Source organism: Panthera leo, chromosome B3 (assembly GCF_018350215.1).
Source record: "Panthera leo isolate Ple1 chromosome B3, P.leo_Ple1_pat1.1, whole genome shotgun sequence".
Lineage (NCBI taxonomy): Eukaryota > Metazoa > Chordata > Mammalia > Carnivora > Felidae > Panthera > Panthera leo.
In genome coordinates this window covers 114,618,717-114,637,280 of record NC_056684.1, presented here as the reverse complement: position 1 = coordinate 114,637,280, position 18,564 = coordinate 114,618,717, and the positions used below count along the sequence as shown (strand labels likewise).

Here is an 18,564-nt window from a genome sequence, read left to right as displayed (position 1 = left end):
CGTGGATTAGGAACCCAAACCCAGTTAACTTCCCACCTGTACACTCAGCCCCATGCACTGACTCCTCACCTCTTTGCTGACTCCCAAACCCTCACCTCGGTGTGAGCAAGGGCAGAGCTGCAAGTAAGGCCAGCAGCTGGTCCTGCCACCGATTAGGGAGACAGCTGGTGCCAGGGAAATGGGGGGCGGGGGGGGACCACAGATTAGAAAGAAAGTGCCTCCTTGGCACACCGATTCATTTAACAACACGTTATCTACTGAGAACCTAGCTTCCTGGAGCTTGTATTTTGGCAGGGAAGGACACAGTAAGGATATATATTATAAAGCAGATTAAGAGATGACCAGTGCTACAGGAAAGGAAATAATAGAATAGGGTAAAAAGTACTGGGACACGGTGGGCAGATTAGTTTTAAGCAGGGTGGTCACAAGAGGCCTAACTGAAGGAGGCTTTAGACCCAGACTGGAAGGACGCGAGAGAGCTGGGGAAAGGGCATTTTAGACATAGGGACGGGACACAAGGTTGCTTATTTCTGACATTATAAAAACTACACTGTAGGATGCTGCCCTAGCTTGTGAAGAACTAGAAATGAATTTACAAATTGCACTTCCATTAAAATCTCTATTTCCAGGGCCAGTTGGTCTCAGCCTCTGTATTCTCATAGAGCAGCTCTGCCCTTTGAAATGAACCCACTGCGATTGAGATCTGTTGCCTGCTTCTCTTTTCTGGGAGCAGGCAGCTACCTTCCTAAGTAATATTTACTAACAACCATGGCAAAGCAAAAATAAAAGTCAATGAATTAGTATGTCTGGGGGCACCTGGTGTATTGAGTCCTTCATCTCCCTTCCCCCTTTCCTTAAGGATATCATATAGTGGGCACATCTTTCTCTGGCCTTCAAAGATTTTCATTACCTTTTCTGATGTTCAGATGTGGGTCAAGTCTAGCCATCAAACAGAGAAGCAAACTGCCAAGAGAGGAAGTAATGAGCCACTCACATAAGGTATGCACTAATAAAAATTTAATATCATAAAACAAATCAGAAAACAGCAAAAAAAAAAAATTTTTTTTTTTAACCATTCACAATTAACGTGGAAAGAGACAAAATTATAAGGCAGCCATCCATGGAATGATTTCATGTTTACAAAGGATCCAGAAAAGGGGACATTTAAAATCACTCTTCAGGCTACTGAACCAGGGGAACTGCAGTTTTATCCCATGAGACTTCCAACTTGCTAGAAGATGCTATCAGAAAAAAGACCAAAGCCAAGTTCCTTGTGTTTAGGCTGAGCATATCTAGAGAATTCCCAATGGTTGTCTCCTTTCCTACAAGTCACAAATTTCCCTCAAGTCTCCTGAGGCGATCGATCTAGATGTCTCAGCTACAAAGGGGGCTACATCGTTGGCTTTAAGTTCATGGCATCTCCCAACAGTGCTCTCGGGATCATTCTGTTTTGACCAGAAATCTTCGACGGTTCCCCTGTAGATCACCTTGCGCTGCAGTGGTTTTAGAAGAATCTGGTCATTATTCTCAATCTCCCAAGGGGCCCAGGAGCCATGTAGGCAAGAACATTCTCTGGGGGCTTGTGCTGTTGGCAGACAGCTCCCGTGTTTAGTACCTGGCTACCATGTGTCTGAAGGGCATAATATACTCCGATGTGGGGGTGTCCTCCTAGCTCTAATCCTCCAACAAGAGAAACACCAGGAAGTGACCCTTAGAAGTAGGCTGGTAAGAAACACACTTCCATGGTCTCCTCTTTACAAAGAACTGACCCCTCCAAATGACCACCTCTCTCCGTTTTCTAATAATTCATTATACAGGAACACGGCTGACTCGGCTGTTTTGAATAAGGAAGTAAAAAGGTAATGGGGGGAAGAGAGAACACAGAGCCTCTGCAGGTGGTACCGTTTCCAACTCACTACACTCCGGTGCAGGAAAGCCACCAGACCTGGAACATCACCGCTTCGGGGAAATGGGGACTGATATGCAATTCACTGGGAAACAAGTGAGGGGAATGGATCAGTAGTGTTTTTCAATTTAATTTGCCATTTAAGAGTGCATCTGGAATCTGAATAAATTGATCCCTACCAAGGAAATGGAGTCAAATTGCAATTAAGATTAGCTTTGGTTATGAGGAAGGAAGGACCATGCTTTTCATCAACTGCATCTCTCTGGTAGCCAATAATTCCATCTGTAATCATGGCAGCAGCTTAAGTATTGCCAACGTTTTCAAATGTGTGAGAGCGTTAAGGTATCTACATCTAAAGCAGGAGGCAGTTTTAAACAAGAGGAAAACAGAACTGAAGTGTGCCAGTAAGCGACCACTGCTGTGGCCTCTTCTGGGACACTGCCCACCACGAGCAAGTTCTTCCCCCGGTGAAGAAGGCCTCTGCCATGCTGCTTGGTCCCCTGCTGCCTGAAGATGCATTTGAGCCCTGTAAGGTTAGTATGGCTATTTCTGCCTGCTGACCAGGAGACACAGGAGTAGTTCCTGAGGCAGCAGCTTTAAAATCTGGGGAAGCCCATAGCTTCTGAGAGCTGATAGGCCTTGAAAGGTTTGCTTGTTACTGTGAGGTCCAGAGGGGAAGGCAAATTTGGAAGTCTGATGGTTCGATCCTTGCCAGAGTTCAAGGCCCCACCTACCCAGCAAGCTATTCTAGCCACATTTTTAGTGATGGCAGGGCACTGCTGCAAGAGGCTTTGGCCAGCAGAACGAATTTCTCATCATTTCTCATACAACAGTATGGCAGAGAGTGCTGCCATCCAAACCAGGCCAGACACTAAAATGTACTATTTATTTAACAAAGTAAATGTCCAGGGAGAATCAAGGCAACCATGACATCTTGAAGGACCACATGAAGCCCCAAGACTCTTCATAAGTCAGAGTTGCTATCAGGAAAAGTCACTCAGACTTTCCATGCTGTACCTTCTGCTGGTTTTAAGCGCATATGCAATGGCTGCAGCCACTATACGAAACCGCCTCCTATTTATGCTACTTTGGTCTACAGCCAGCAGGGGGCTCTCGAGGTCTATTTCCATAGCTGCTGACCCATTGACAAATCTAGGAAGGAAATAAAGAAATTACAGGCATGCTGGCATATACGTCATATAAAACATTTTACGGACTCCTAAACCCACTGCCCTGAAGAACACGGTCTTGGTTCCCTCTTTCTATAATGTGTTTTTGAAATGGTACAGAAAATCAAAATAAATTAATGACACAGTATTATACACTGAGTTGATAACACAAAGTTTTACAGGGACTTTGGCAAACACGGAAAAATCATCCTAGTTTGTTAAACGCTTTTACTATCTCAATTGTTTAAATTACCAGAATATTAGTGACCGCATCATCTCACGTATGAGGAAGTGACATTTTAGGGGCTTAGCAGAGTTGCATTTGACACAAAAGTGACTTCATTGAAGGGAATAAAGTAAAGAGACAATGTCATCTTCATCATCACCGTTCAAGAAGTGGTTGTCCTGATGAGAGTTCAATTCACACAAATCCTAACGTCGCTGTCAGCAGTGAGCAGCACATTAGAGGGAGGGGGTGCTGGAGGGGAAAGTCAGGAGGAAAGCACGGAAAAGATGAAGAGACAAGAGACAAGAGACATGATTTCAATAAGCTTTAAATCAAGAGGCAAACAGTTCCCACTTGTGATACATCGTGACCGTCTTCATTGCTGCAGGTGCTTATGTGACGCTGACCTAGCACTTCCCACGGGACACCGAGTATTCTGCCGGAGGGACTGCCGGTCTGCTAAGATAAATACTTAAAAAGAAAAAAAAAAAAAGGGACAACATAGGTTTTGGTAATCTCAATTTTAAAAAGATTACTACAAAGATGTCAGTCACTATCCAAATTCACTTAAAATGAATACCCCTCAATTTCAAAAGGTACTTTGGGATCTGACTGCTCTTGAAGGAATGGCTGGGGGGCGGGGGCCCTGAACCTACCAGAACTTGGCTCCTCTGTATGAATGCATTATAGGCAGGTATGCTGCAAAAGAGAACTTAAGAAGAAATACTAGTCACCTCCTCCGATGCTAGTCCATCTCTGTGGCTCCATTTGATGGAAGGGCGGGCCCTCTTTAAAGAGGCAGATGTGAAAGGAGGTGTTAAGTCTCTCCAGACACCCCCTTTTCAATGGACAGCTCTCGAGTAAAAAGTCAGCTTTTAAGGTGTCTTGCCGTCATTTTCCTGACTCTTGCCCCAGGTAGATGACAATTCTCTTTAGCATCTAAGACAGTGGACATTATGACCTTGATCAAGGCATGTGGCAGAGATGCTAAAGCACCAGTCTTACACGGTGAGAACCATGTTAAAAATCAATGGATAAAGTAAGCGGCGGAGCCTCTAAACTAACAAAGAGATTTAGCTTAATTACAGAACACTGTACTTTCGTAATTACTATTTCATCGTGAGTATGAAGTTCTTCACTTTTCCTTAAAATGAAATTCCATCTTCCCTGAGAATAGGGGTTAAGAGAAACATCAAAACTCAAAACGCCAAGGGCCCTTTAAAAAACAACACAACGGAATGTCCACATCCAGCCGCGGTGTGTCGTTTCTCGTCTAAAAGCTTTCCGTTACTCCAGGTTTTAATCTCACCTCCCTCCGGACTCTAGGAACACAGGTGGAGATGGGCAAGGTGAGACAAGACACCAAGGAAGTGAGCAGCTGTCACGCGCTGGCTGTTCTCACCGGATGCTGGACAGCCACGGACTGAGGCTGGAACCTGACGTTTAATGCTGGTGTCCTACTGACAGGATGAGTGGGATGAGGCAACCAAGAACCAGGGCTGCCACCTCCAGGCGGCTGAGGCCCCTCCCGCCAGTGGGGTCGGGTTTGTGACTGTGCCCCATTCCGCCCACCTCCGGGAGGACATGTACTGTGGCAACATAAAGAAATGTCCCGGCAGAGAAAAGCATGGCCACTCCAGTGGCATTGACCTCTGAAAGGGCTTCTTTACTGCTCTGTGAATTGAGAGAAACAGAAAGAGACAGAGAGACAGAGAGAGAAAGAGAGAGAGAGAGAGAGAGAGAGGAGAAGAAGGAGAAGAACAATTAAAATTCAGAGTCAGGAAGAAGTTCCAATTAAAAAAACACTCTATTCACAACTGGTGCACTATGGGACACTGGGGACATCTTGAGATCAGAGCAATTTTGTGATTGATGAGAAGCTTCCAAATAAGGGTTTAAGACTATTGATACTGTACACAATTGCTTCTTCAAGCAAACATCAAGTCTGGATGAACAGGTCTGGCACGTATTATTCTTACAATGGAATCAACGGCATTATTAATGCAGATATTAAATTTCGTACATTCACTCATTTATTCTACTAATAGTTAACAAACATCCCCTATACACCAGGCTCCAGGCCAGCTGTTGAGATACAGTGGTAATCAACATCGAGCACCTGCCCTCAGAGGCTAGAAACATCTTATAAGCTAATCTTGACACAATTAATTTCAACTTTTTCTATTAAAAAAGTGGACCCATGGACTACAACAATTAAAAATTTAAGAAAGGAGCACGCCATAATGTAACATGTAACCCCATGCCTCCAGAATTACACCTTTCTGTCTAAAGTTCTAAAGTCTTTGATCGATGATCAATGAAGTCATATATAGGGTAATACTTAAAAGGAACTATATACTGACTGAAAGAAGAAAAGCCTCTTCAAACGATCAGAGAGGGTTTTTATGACACCTCATTTGTTAGCAATCCAGACCAACAAACTTGATTAACATGAACTTAACCATGTTTTGACCACCTCGTTTCTCATATGTTCCTTTTAATATAGTTTTCTTGGGGGGTGCCTGGGTGGCTCAGTCGGTTGAGCGTCCGGCTTTGGCTCAGGTCATGATCTCGTGGTCGGTGAGTTCGAGCCCATGTCAGGCTCTGTGTCTCCCTCTCTGTCTGCCCCTCCCCCACTCCTGCTCTCGCTCTCTGTCAACAATAAATAAACATTAAAAAAGAATTTAATATAAGTTTTGCGGTATCAGCTATGAACTGAGTGACACTCAGAAGAATCAGTGACCTTCAGAGAGAGTATGGGAAAGCAGTTCCATGAACGAGCCCTAAGTCAGTCTGGTGCTAAGATTCTCCTCCTGTCACCTGCCAGCTGACACTGAAATACAACAGGTCAATGAGACCCGCAGCCCCAGTGGACGGAACTGGAAGACAGGGAAAGGTCCAACTTGAACAGCAGGGGAAGAATACCCAGGCTCAGAACTGACAAGCGACAGACACATTACTTCAAGTCTGACGTTATGTTCAGCGCAATGATAACTGGATATTTAGTATGCGGTGATATGAGAATATAGACATCTCTGCTCATCCCCTATTCTCCTCAAAGCTGCCATTTGCTTGTCCCTCACTCTTCACGTGCCTGCTTAAACATTAAATATGTACCGTGGCTTATTATACATCTGTCAAATAAAATTAGTGGGTCTGGTTAGGCTTAAGTTACGTTATTTGAAAGATCATGTATATGTGCAAATGTTTTCGGAATTGAAGGGGAAGACATTTTCAAATTAAATGAACAGGAAGATGTAAATTTATGAAGGGAATGCCTTGGAATTGAGATGTTTACCTTGTACTGGTTTTTACTCGTAATTTCATTTTTATTTATCATTTTATTTTTGAGACAGAGAGCGAGCAGGGGAGGGGCAGAGAGAGGGGGAGAGAGAGAGAATCCCAAGCAGGCTCCGCATGGTTAGCGAGGAGCCTGACCTGGGGCTTGAACTCACTAACCGTGAGATCGTGACCTGAGCCGAAGTTGGATGCTCAACCAACTGAGGCACCCAGGAGCCCCAATTTCATTTTTAGTTTGAGAGAGTAACTTAACTGAGAAACTCAACATAAAAGACCATAGATTCTGGTAGATCACAAAAAAATTGGATATGTCTAGATAAACTAGAAATGAATAAGACGTACCTTACTTAGTCCTAAGTATGTCACCATGGCCATGACTGGTGCTGCAAGCGCAAACACCAGTAAATGTTTTCTGATTCGATTCCGTTCTAGGCCAGCGTGCATTAAGAAGGAAACCAGCCCAAAAGCAGCTGGTGCCTGGAAAAAAAAAATTAGTCCTAAATACTCTTAAAGTATGGATTGCTTCTATATTATGAAGTATATGTCATTGGACTGAATTCTCACCGAAAAAAAGAGGCATGGTACCAAGACTGAACTCTGCCTTTTAGGAACTAATGTTCTAAGCTAAGAAAATATCCTATGCGTGTGTGTGTGTGTGTGTGTGTGTGTGTGTGTGTGTGTGTGTGTGTTTTAGATAGTAGGAAGAGAGAAATAGTCAAGAAAAGAGTATAAAAAAACAAGAATATTTACCAACAAAAATTATTATAAAATACAGAAATCTGTAGAGAATTTAATAATTTGTGTATAGGACCATAAAAAAAAATCCCTTCCATCTAGTCAACTGTCTCAAACGAAGGGCAATTATGAAAATAGCTAAAAATATTTCCCCATTCCAGGAAAATGTTAATGACCAAAGAGAAATTTTAATTGTGAATATATTCAATATCAAATCTTTCACTAGGATTCCCCTTACCTTATGTAGCATTATTGCCACAAACACAATCAATTGGACGCTAGTCTGGGAAGTAGAGGCTGCCGCTCCTAAGGCAACACCGTCGGCTAAATTTGGAAAAAACGAAACATAAAACATTATAAATACAACAACAACAGCATCTATACTAGTGTCCTAGTCTTATATGAGTTTTAGAGTCAGGTAGACCTGCATTTGATTCTGGGAAGGTTCTCTGACCTTTCTCAACCTTAGTCTTCTCATCTCTAAAATGGGTTCACTGAAGTATGTGTTCTTTGGGTTTTCATGAGGGTTAAATGAGATAACATTTGTAAGCTGCTTAGCACCTGGCCCCAAATATTCAATGTATCAGCTGTTATTAGAAAAGTATGTTGCCAGAAAGTATATAAAGTATGTAAGTATATAAAGTATATATAAAGTATCATAAGGTATAATCCACTGATTAATCAAACTGTAATAGCAGAAATAGCAAAGATTATAAAGAAAGCAACTCTGCATCTTGTAGATGAAAAAACACAACATAAGAACACTACAACTTTACAGAGATGATTTATACGTCAAAAGTAAACACTGGCTGGCTGGCTGGCTAAAGTTTTGTCACATAGGCATGTTCTGTTAGAAAGGTCCAAGTAATAGCATGCCACATTTCACATGCCTTTGTCCTTCCCAGAATCCCACTACTGGGACTGGTCTTTGGTGATCATTCTAAGGCATGCCCAATTAGCAATGCTGAGCCTTCTGCATTCTACGGCCCACCTCTGCCTCAACTGGCACTTTAGGTATACACTGAGCAAGAGGGCTATTCAGTATAAAAGTGTCAAAACTCTTTTCCAGATGAGGTTCTAGGGCAGAGGTCAGCAAATTTTTTTCTTAAAGGGCCAACGAGGAAATATTTCAGGTTTTGCAAGCCATTTGCTCTCTTGCAGCACTCTGCCATTACTGTGCAAAGAGCCACAGGTAAGATGTAAACAAGTGGGCATGGTTGTGTTCCCAAAAAGACTATTTACAGGCACTAAACTTTATTTTTTTTAATTTTTTTATTTTTTTGGATTTTATTTTTTTTTTCAATACAGGCACTAAACTTTAAACTTCATGTAATTTTCAGGTGCCACAAAATATTTTCAACCATTAAACAATATAAAAACCATTCTTAGCTCGCAAAACCCTGACACTGAGTACGCCAGGGTTTATACTTGGGTTGGAGAACTTCATCACGAGACCCTCTCCCTGAAGGCCAGCCCAAGAGCTTTCATGGGGGTGGTCCCTGGGATGTAAACACTAAACTCCCCATGGTGCACCAGAAGAGAAAGGGCTCTCTTTGCAGTCCCGCCCTACCTGCAGCATGGACGACCAGACCCAGCGTGGTGGTGATTTTGGAATTGCTGGGCCTTGCTGTTTCTGGATCTGAAGTAAAAATAAGCGAGTCAGTCATTAAGCAATGTGAAATAGAAACTGTTAGAACACTGTCCTGGAGGTGGAAGAATTCTTTGAAAGCTCTTAAAGTAGATTGTTTTCCTCCTGTCTTTCCTCACGACTGGCTTCAAACACTTAGAAGTTTCTCCTGTCCTGAAAGAAGTGGGCAGGAGGGAACTCTTCATCTGCCCCAGCCTTCCCTGAACAGACAATATGTAACCCCTAACTGCCTCAGCTGCCTTGCACCCCTGAGCGCTCCGGCTCTCCCTGGAAAGTACTCTGTGGCCTCTCCTCACTTCTCTCCAGACCAACTGAATTGTCACTGCCTACCTGCTCCTCTCCCCGGCCTCCTGAAACTTTAGCTTTATTCCAAGACCAAAATGTCTATCATGCTTGCCCTTCTCCACTTAATCGCCATCATCCTAACCTAAACTTTCATCAACTTGAACCTGACTTAGCAACAGGCTCCCAGCTGGTCTCCCCTAGCTCTCATTTCTCCCTCATCTGATTCATCTTACACATCCTTGTCGGAATGCTCATCTCTGAATCACCACCCTTCTGGCGTGCCAGTTAACTAGCTAAGAATCTGCTGCTTATCAAACTCAGTCCAAACTGCTCCATTCATAGGTTCTTAAGCTCTTTATTAACTGGTGTCATCTTATTTCTCACTATTCAGTCCAGTTAAACCAGCTTCCTTAACACCTTCTAACAAAACATTCTCATTCTCCCTTCCTCAAATCTCTCGTCTTTAATTCTTGGCATGTGCATAACTTCTCAGCTCCTCAGTCCAAAACATAGCCATTGTTCAAAGTCAATTCTAGGACTACTTCCCTTAAGAAAGAATTAAAGATCAATTCCAGCTCAAAAGGCTCCCCTTGCCTAGAAACCAAGAGCTCTAAGTGCACATACTACTTCAGTTTCTTCTATATCACCACCTGAGATACGCAAAACTGTTTTCACTCAGATAGGTCTGATGTCCCCAGACTGACTGTAAACTGCACAGAAGTGAATTTTCCACTTCTCTCCATTCCCTTTTCACATGTCTTACAGAATGTCGCACAGCAATGGAAACCCAATAGCTGCTTAATAAATCCTTACTAGAGAGGGAAGAAAAACATTTCTCTGTATGAATGTTACTGCTATAATAGGAAATATACCAGCAAGTCAATAATGTCCAAACAATGTAAAGTTAAAGATGAGGACATCAAAATGCCAGATGAAATGACAGATGGACATTGGCCAAATAAATTCCAAGGGATTTAATCTTCTGGGGGAACCCAGCACATAGGAAGAATGGTTTACAGTGGGAAAAAACACATACAAGTAAAGTAACATGTTATCTTTTTACTAAAAATAAAATTATCTTCTAATTAAAATACCACAAGGAAGGGAAGCTAAAGCCCCAGTTGGTCTGAGACAACAAATATTTCAATATCGCCCCAAAATGTGAAGAATATCATATTATACTGTGTGACAAGTTTGCTTTGACTTTTCTAGTTATAAACAGCATCTTAAATAAAAATTAGAGGCTTTACAATTAAAACGCAGTTTTTATAAATCTATAGGAAAAGACTGCTTTAGCATAAATTTAATAAATGAATTTTTACTGAGATTTAACAATACATAAAACCCTGCAGATAATTGGTAAAACCAGATTACTAGATACATGAAAGCCAGCAAAAACAGTGACTTCAAAGATAAAACAGGAAGAAGAATAAAGGAACACATGCTATTTTTAATTCTTTGTATAGTATCATAGGGCACTAGTGGGCCTTTAAGTGCATTTAAAATCGAAACTGACAAGAATCGCAAAAATGTCACCGAGGCCACTGTGGGCAACTATGTAACGTAGATGGAATCAGATCCCATCCAACCAGAGGGTGTTTCTCATTTGCTATTTGGTAAAAAAGCACACAAATAAAAGCATTTACTTCTAAATCAACTTCCCAATACATATAAGACCATTAAAAAAAAGTGCATGGAAAAATACTGAAAAGAAACAGTAAATGCAAGATTAACAAATGAAACAAAAAATATCCTTGGACTAAAAAGGCTAAATTCAATTCCATGAATTTTGAAAAAAAACCTTTTATTTGGAAATAATTTCAAATCTTCAGAAAGTTTTGACATGTTAAAAAAAAACACTCACACACTCCTTTCTCAGAACGACCTACTGTCTAACATTTTGCCCCATTTGCTTCATTATTTGTGTTCATGTTCTTTTTCTATCCATACTACACACACACACACACACACACACACACACACACACACACACACAACTTGTTTTCTGTACCATTTCAAAGTAAGTTGCATACATCGTAACTCTTTATCCCTAGATATTTCAAAGTATATTTCCTTAAGAGAAAGGACATTTTCTCATATAATCACAGCACAGTTATCAACTTCAGTAAATCTAATATTGATACTTTTTTCTAATCTCTCTTGCATATTCTAATTTGTTAGCTGTCCAGGAAGGTCTTTCAGAGCATTTTTCCCTCCCAGGAAGGATCCAGTCTGGGATCATATATGCACTTACTTGTTTCTCTGTAGTTCCCTTTAATCTGAACCATTTTCTCTGCCTTTGACTTTTGCGACATTGGTATCTTTGAAGAATACACGTCCCTTCCCTCAGCCTTTCTTGTTTTTTAACAGACTGATCCTTCCTTTTTGGGTTTGTCTGATGTGTCCTTAGAGTATGTATTCTGAATACAGGCTGAATATGCACGCTGAATACTCTACAGATGCTGCCTCTCAGGATGTCACATCTAGACGCACAGAATGTACATCTGCTGCTTACTAGTGGAGTGAATTTTGGATTATATCCTGGACACTGTGAACGTTATCTTGTGGACACTCTGAATTCTATTATATTCTTCCAAAGAGTGTTGCTTTTGTGTTGTGCTTTAAGTAACTTGGTTTAGCTCAAACTGCAAAGTCTGTCTTCTGGGCAGCTGCTCAAATCCTGGTTTAGTTCTCTCATCTTTAGCTGAGTCTGCCCACAAAAGAATGGTTCAGGGCCTTGCCAGACTTGGGTAGAATTTATACATAAAATGTGGGGTTGTACCTTCCAGTGGCTGTAGTTACCCTGAACTCTGTCCTCTGGTTCCTTAGGCCTGAGAGACTGAGTTTTCTATCAGTTTTAGCTACCTCACTGGGCACTGACTGCTTAAAAGCAGTAAAAATAGGAACTCACCCTGTTCCACGGGTTGACTCCCCTCCAGAATTTTCCTGCTTTGGGTCACTCTCCAGTGTCTTTAGGTAGTTTTTAAAAAATATATGCCCAGAGTTTATAATTATCTGTAAGGAGGATGGTCTGATGGGAACTTATTTGCCCACATTGAAAACAGATGCCAGTGACATTAGTGTTAACCATCTGGTCAAGGTATTATTGGATTTCTTCGTTTAGTTACTTCTTTTTCCTTTGCAACTAATAAGCAAATCAAAATTCATCTCCTAGATGCAATATTCTTTGGTGATTCTGGCCTGAGCCAGTTTTTACTATGAGGATTGCAAAAATGATTTTCTAATGCCAGCACCCTTTCCACATTTACAAGTTGGCCTTTAGCAACCTACTGTAAACAAGCATCTTCCCTTCTCCTTCTCTCTCTCTCATGTGGATGTGCTCACTGATCCTCATGTTTTCAATGGTTTATACTTCGTTACTATTCTTAATTATATTGGAGCTCAAATTGTCCTATATCTGGCCAGTGGGAGCCCCTTCAAGCTGGCTCTATATTCCGTGACAAATTTCCATTTTCTTCCTTCCTATTTTTTTTTATTTTTATTTTTTTATGAGCACTAGATGTTCCAAGCTCATTTTGTACTTACCCTGCCCCTGTCCTGGAATCAGCCATTTCTCTGAAGAGCCCTGGTATGCTCATTGCTAGTGAGGTGTCTTTACTTCTAGGCCCTCTCTGCAGACAGAGCTAAGACATACATACATGTATACATAAACACACACGTATATATGTACACATATACACACATATACACATATACATTTTAGAAATCATGAGTCCAATAGCTCCAATTCCAGTCCATCCCTACAGAGGTTCTTTCTGGCCTTCCCCCATTTCATATTTGTATGTCCCCTCTTCCACAGTGAGAACTCTGGTTCCACCAACATCAACACACTTACTCATTTGCTCAATCCTAGAATACACCTAAAATAGTTTCAGAATTGTTTTCACCTATGCCATTACAAAAAGCAAAGCCTAATAAAGAGTTCAGTAATTGTTTAATGCTTCTTCCCCCAACTCCATCCCAAACTAAAAATAGTCAAACATTACATTCATAAGTCACTTAAATTCGTTTGTTTTAAACCCCTTCAGTGTGATTGTTATTCATCCGAATTACAGTTCATCTGCTTTAGTTAGCTTCCCCTATCCTTGTTAATTTCATTTTATTTTTTGAATATAGGAAATATCAACATGTTTCCAAAAGTCAAAGCTATATTAAACAGGCCTGCCCAGGGAAGTGTCATGCCCTCCTGAAACTCTTCTACCCTATCCTACCCTGCACCCACTTCTTACACGTAACTAACCGTTGTCTAACTGGTCTTGTTTTATTCCCCCTTCTTTCTTACACAAAATGTAGTATATGATGGAAACTAATTTACATTTCAGCTTTTTTCCCCCCACTTAACAGTATCTCCTAGAAACCTCTCCCTATCAATTCACAGAGATCGGATTCCTCACTCTCTTTCACAGTTACCTAGAACTCCATTATATGCACACATCACACTTCATTCAACCAATTTCCGTGACTGGACATTTAAGTGGTATTACAGTGGTAAATAATGTTGTACTAAATAATCTTGTGCATGTGTATTTTCATAGTGGAGCTATATTATCAGGAGCAATTCCTACAAATAGGACTTTGGGGTTGAAGGGTAAATACAAGTGCAGTTTTGTTACATATTGCCAAGCTCTCCTCTGCAGGGGCTGTACAATTTTGCATTCCCACAGCAATAGACGAGAGTGTGTTTCACCGGAACTCTGATAACAGAGTGTATTGTCAAGCTGTTGAAGTTTTGCCTGACAGGTAAGAAATGACATCTTGGCAGAGTTTTGATTTGCATTCTTAAGTGAAATTGAACATCTTTTCATATGTTTAAGGACCATTTTAATAACTTTTTATGAACTATCTGTTCATGTCTTTTGCCTGCTTTTCCACTGATTTTTTTGTAGGCCAAGGATTCTTAACCTGGGGCCCACATAGAAGAACACAGGTAGAATGTAGGGGATGCCTGTGACCTTAACGTGGAAACAACCCCGCATTTTAATTTTTACTAACCTCTAACTGAAATCTATTATTTCCTTTAATTGTGAACATAGACAATATGCTACAAGATCAGCACTACCTATATACTCTATTGCCAATAGTAATCAGATAATTTCATGTTATTTTACAGTTGTAAATATCTTCATATTCTTGCTTTCACTCATCACTATTTTAAATTTAAGGGCTTATAATGCCTCCACATTGCATGATTACAGTCTTCTTGTCTGTAGATGCTCATGTGGCAAAGCTGGGCAACTCTCCGGTGACTCTTCACCTACAGTCATTCAGGCAACTAAACAGCAAAAGTCATGGGATCTCTCACTGGGGACCAAGATATCTATGCTGCTCTCAAACGTTCCTATCTGCAAAGTTCTCTGTCAGTGTATTTGAAAAGAGATATTTATAAATTCCTATATCACCAAACCCCAAGAGTTTGATGCAACTCTTCCAAATTTATTTTTGTCATGGATCAGAATTTTTTTTTATTTAATACAAACCATATCAAAGATGCTGACCTAGCCAAAGATGAATTCATTGATCTTAAGACAAAAAAGTTACTTGGCTGGCTTGTTGGTGGAGCATGTGATTCTTGATCTTGGGGACGTGAGTTCAAGCTCCATGCTAGGGGTAGAGTTTACTTTAAAAAATAAATTAAAAAATTATTTTAAAAATTTATTTAAAAAGTTACTGTATCTGGAGTTAAATTTAAAGTCTTAGAGAACTGTAGTTGAGAGAAGTTTAGCTTTCTTTGGAAAGCAAGCTATGAATGTGTTTAAGTATATCTGTAAGAAAATATCTTTGTGAATCAGGGTTCTCTATACTAGTAACCATTAAAACAGAAAACCAAATCAACTGAATGTTCAACATGACACTCTGTTGCCGTGTTAAAGCCCATCTCACAATTTAAGATTTTTAGCGAGCTAAGCAACAAAAGCTGTCATGCTGATGTCCTAAAAAATAAAATTTAACTCCACCTTGCATATGATTTAAATATATTATATCTTGTTAATTAATGCATCAATAAAGAAGATACACATTACTATATCATACATTTGTTTTTAACGTTTTAGAACTATATTTCAATATAACTGGGCTTTCTCTGCAATTCTATGCATTATGCTTTACACATTTAAAAGGTCCACAGGCTTCAGAATGCCTAAGGGCTCCACGGCACAAAAAAAGTTAAGAATTTCTGTGCTAGACTCTCAATGAGACAGTTTTAAGATTAATAACCCACTGAGCACTCCCTTGTGCCATGTCACAACTCACTAGCTCCCCCAACTGAATAAAAATGTTCACCAGAACCCAAGAAAGACAAGAGTTTTCAGCACTAAATAAGCCCATTGGTACATACTGAATTGTTTAATCATCTGTGACTTTCTAAACTGCAAATTTATTGCACTGCCCATAAAGCGTTGGGGCCACTTACCATCAGTAGAATGCACATGGGAGCTGCCAATCTGGTCTACGAGCAACATGAAAACGAAGCCCAGAACGAGGGAAACGCCAATGTAGGCATGCAGCTGTGTATGGTCATGGCTGTGCTCATGTTCATGGACAACTGGTATTTCTGCTTTGTCTGATGCAATAACATTCTGTGTCTCACTCGCTTGGTGGTGCTTACCTAGAGTAGAATGAACCATAAAGAGAAAAGGTTGTCCCCCTTGAAACATTTTCACATAGAAGCTTCCATTCCTCTGCATTTCAAGCCCTACTTACTTTACTGCAAACACATCTACTTCCTGTATCGTAATCCAGCCAATCATAAACTCCTTTTGGCATGTAGACCTTTTAACTGCCCATTATTCTCGAAACCTAGGAAGTGGAAGCAAATCACCAAGCAAGAAAGCAGTCATATTCCCAAGTGATATTGTCCTCTTTCCTGGGTGAGAAATTCCTGCCAATATCATCAGAAACTACAGTGAGTTTTACTCTGATGAAAACAGGTGAATGAAGAGCAGTAATAACGAAAATAATTTTAACCAAGTGGATCTGGTTTCACACCTAGGTTGATCTAGAAATTGCAAATGAAGAGTAAACTGAGTATAAAAATTGTGTAAGTTTTATGAAAATATATTTATAAGATATAAATATAATATTTTCTAAAATATAAAATAATATATTCATAAAAAAATATCAGGAGGCAATCACTAACTAGAAACCAAAAGGGCGGAGCAATTTACGAGGCACATCCTTCAGTCTAAATTCAGTTCTAGAAATACAACTGCTGAGATACTCCATATTACAGGAAGTGGCACTTGGACAGGTAATACTTCCTAGTTTATATTCAAATATGACACTCAAAGTGTAAATGCTTCAAGGCCAGAATCCTGATCTTTGCTGTGTTTCATGTTAACACATTAGACATTCTTCATTCATACTTGGATTAAGCATTTTTACCTTTGATCAAAGAAATTACTCGTTGTAATTTTTAGATCCTTGTAATATTTTAGATTCTGCCTTCTTTTTTAAAGTTTATCTATTTGAAAGACAGCGAGTGCGTGAGTGCGCACATGAGTGGCGGAGGGGCAGAGAGACAGGGAGAGAGAGAGAATCCCAAGCAGGCTCGGCACTGTAAACGCAGAGCCTGATGTGGGGCTTGAACTCACAAACCATGAGATCATGATTTGAGTCAAAGTTGGATGCTTAACCGACTGAGCCACCCCTGTGTCCCTGCCTTAATTCTTTATTTAGAAAAAAAAATTTTTTTTTAATGTTTTTATTTATTTTTGAGACAGAGAGAGACACAACATGAACACGGGAGGGGCAGAGAGACAGGGAGACACAGAATCTGAAGCAGGCTCCAGGCTCTGAGCTGTCAGCACAGAGCCCGACGCGGGGCTCGAACTCACAGACTGTGAGATCACGACCCGAGCTGAAGTTGGACGCCCAACTGACTGAGCCACCCATGCATATCCCTGCCTTAATTCTTTAAAAGATATTTTTGAGGGGCACAAAAAAACCCACCTATATATCCATCTAATTCCTGAAGGATTTTTTTTTTTTTTTGGTTTTCATAGCTGTTTTCTTTGTTTAACCTTTTAAAAAATGTGATAAAATATACGTAATGTAAAATTTACTTACCATTTTAACCGTTTTTTAACGTTTATTTTGAGAGAGCGTGAGTGTGGGGGAGGGGCAGAGAGACACAGAGGGAGAGAGAGAATCTCAAGCAGGCTCCTTGCTGTCTGCACAGTGCCCAAGGCAGGGCTCGACCCCTTGAACCATGAGATCATGACTTGAGCCAAAATCCAGGGTAGGACACTTAACCGCTTGAGCCACCCAGGTGCCCCTTAACCATTTTTAAGCCATTTGCAGCATTAAGTACATTCACACTGCTCTGCAACCATCACGATCATCTATCTCCAGAAATTTTCATCATCCCACGGTAATTTTTTAAGCTGGAGATTTTTTTCTAACACTGATTTTGCCCACTTGTTTTAAATTAAACGTCTAAATCTCTCTAAAAAAAAAAATAAAATAAAATCTCTCTAAAAAGCAACAACAACAACAACTTTACTGAGATATAATTTACATACAATAAGACACATGGGTTTTCGCAAGTGCCAAAACTCTAGTAACTACCACCAGGACAAGATACCAAATATTTAAAAATCCCAGGAAAGTTCTCTTATGCTACTCTGAAGTCAGTATATCACTCCTGATCCCAAGCAAGCACTGATACGCTTTTGTCCCGAGAGGTTTTTTGTTTTTTTTTTCCACCTATTCCAGGATTTCGTATACATGCAACCATACAAGATGTACTCTTTTGGGTAAGGATTCTTTTGCTTAGCATGATGTTTTGAGATTTACCTATGCTTTGCATGTATCACATGCGATTTGTTTACCCATATACCTATTGACGGACATTTGGGTTATTTCCAATTTTGGTCTACTATAAATGAAGCTGCTATAAGCATTCAGGTACCAGTCTTTCTGTGGATACACGTTTTTTTTTCCCTTGGGTACATACACAGGCTTGGAATTGATGGGTTGTGTGTAGGTTTAACTATGAAAAACTGTCCGTTTTCCAGTTTCTAGTGGCTGTACCATCTTCCATGCCCAACAGCAGTGTAGGAGTGTTAGGTGCTCTGTGCCACTGGCAACATTTGCTATTGTGAGGCTTTAAAACTTCAACCGTTTTTACGTACATGATCATGTCATCGTCACAAAGTTTTGCTTCTTTCCAATCTTTATGCCTTTTCTTTCTTTCCCTGGCCTTACTGTGGGCTAGGATCTGGCTAGAAGCCCCAAATACGATGTTAAATAATGGCTGGGAGGACACGGCCTTGCT

The 18,564-nt window shown here is 40.4% G+C and overlaps 1 protein-coding gene across 7 annotated transcripts in view; it reads right to left on the bottom strand.

Annotated features, from left to right (window-relative positions):
- Positions 1-1,009: 1,009 nt before the first annotated feature.
- SLC39A9 (solute carrier family 39 member 9) overlaps positions 1,010-18,564 on the bottom strand; it is a 52,342-nt gene continuing 34,787 nt past the window's right edge. The window contains exons 3-9 of one of the 7 annotated variants that reach the window (XR_006203924.1): positions 15,700-15,894; positions 8,907-8,975; positions 7,575-7,660; positions 6,944-7,078; positions 4,874-4,975; positions 4,036-4,758; positions 1,010-3,772 (exon numbers count right to left, since the gene is read on the bottom strand). Coding sequence is in view for 4 of the 7 variants with exons in the window: in XM_042943614.1 (XP_042799548.1) it covers positions 4,624-4,758; positions 4,874-4,975; positions 6,944-7,078; positions 7,575-7,660; positions 8,907-8,975; positions 15,700-15,894 (722 nt within the window). In the remaining 3 variants the exon portion in view is untranslated. Of the gene's footprint in view, positions 4,759-4,873; positions 4,976-6,943; positions 7,079-7,574; positions 7,661-8,906; positions 8,976-15,699; positions 15,895-18,564 lie in introns of all 7 variants that reach the window. The other 6 variants (XR_006203925.1, XM_042943614.1, XM_042943615.1 and 3 more) reach the window with 6 other exon arrangements.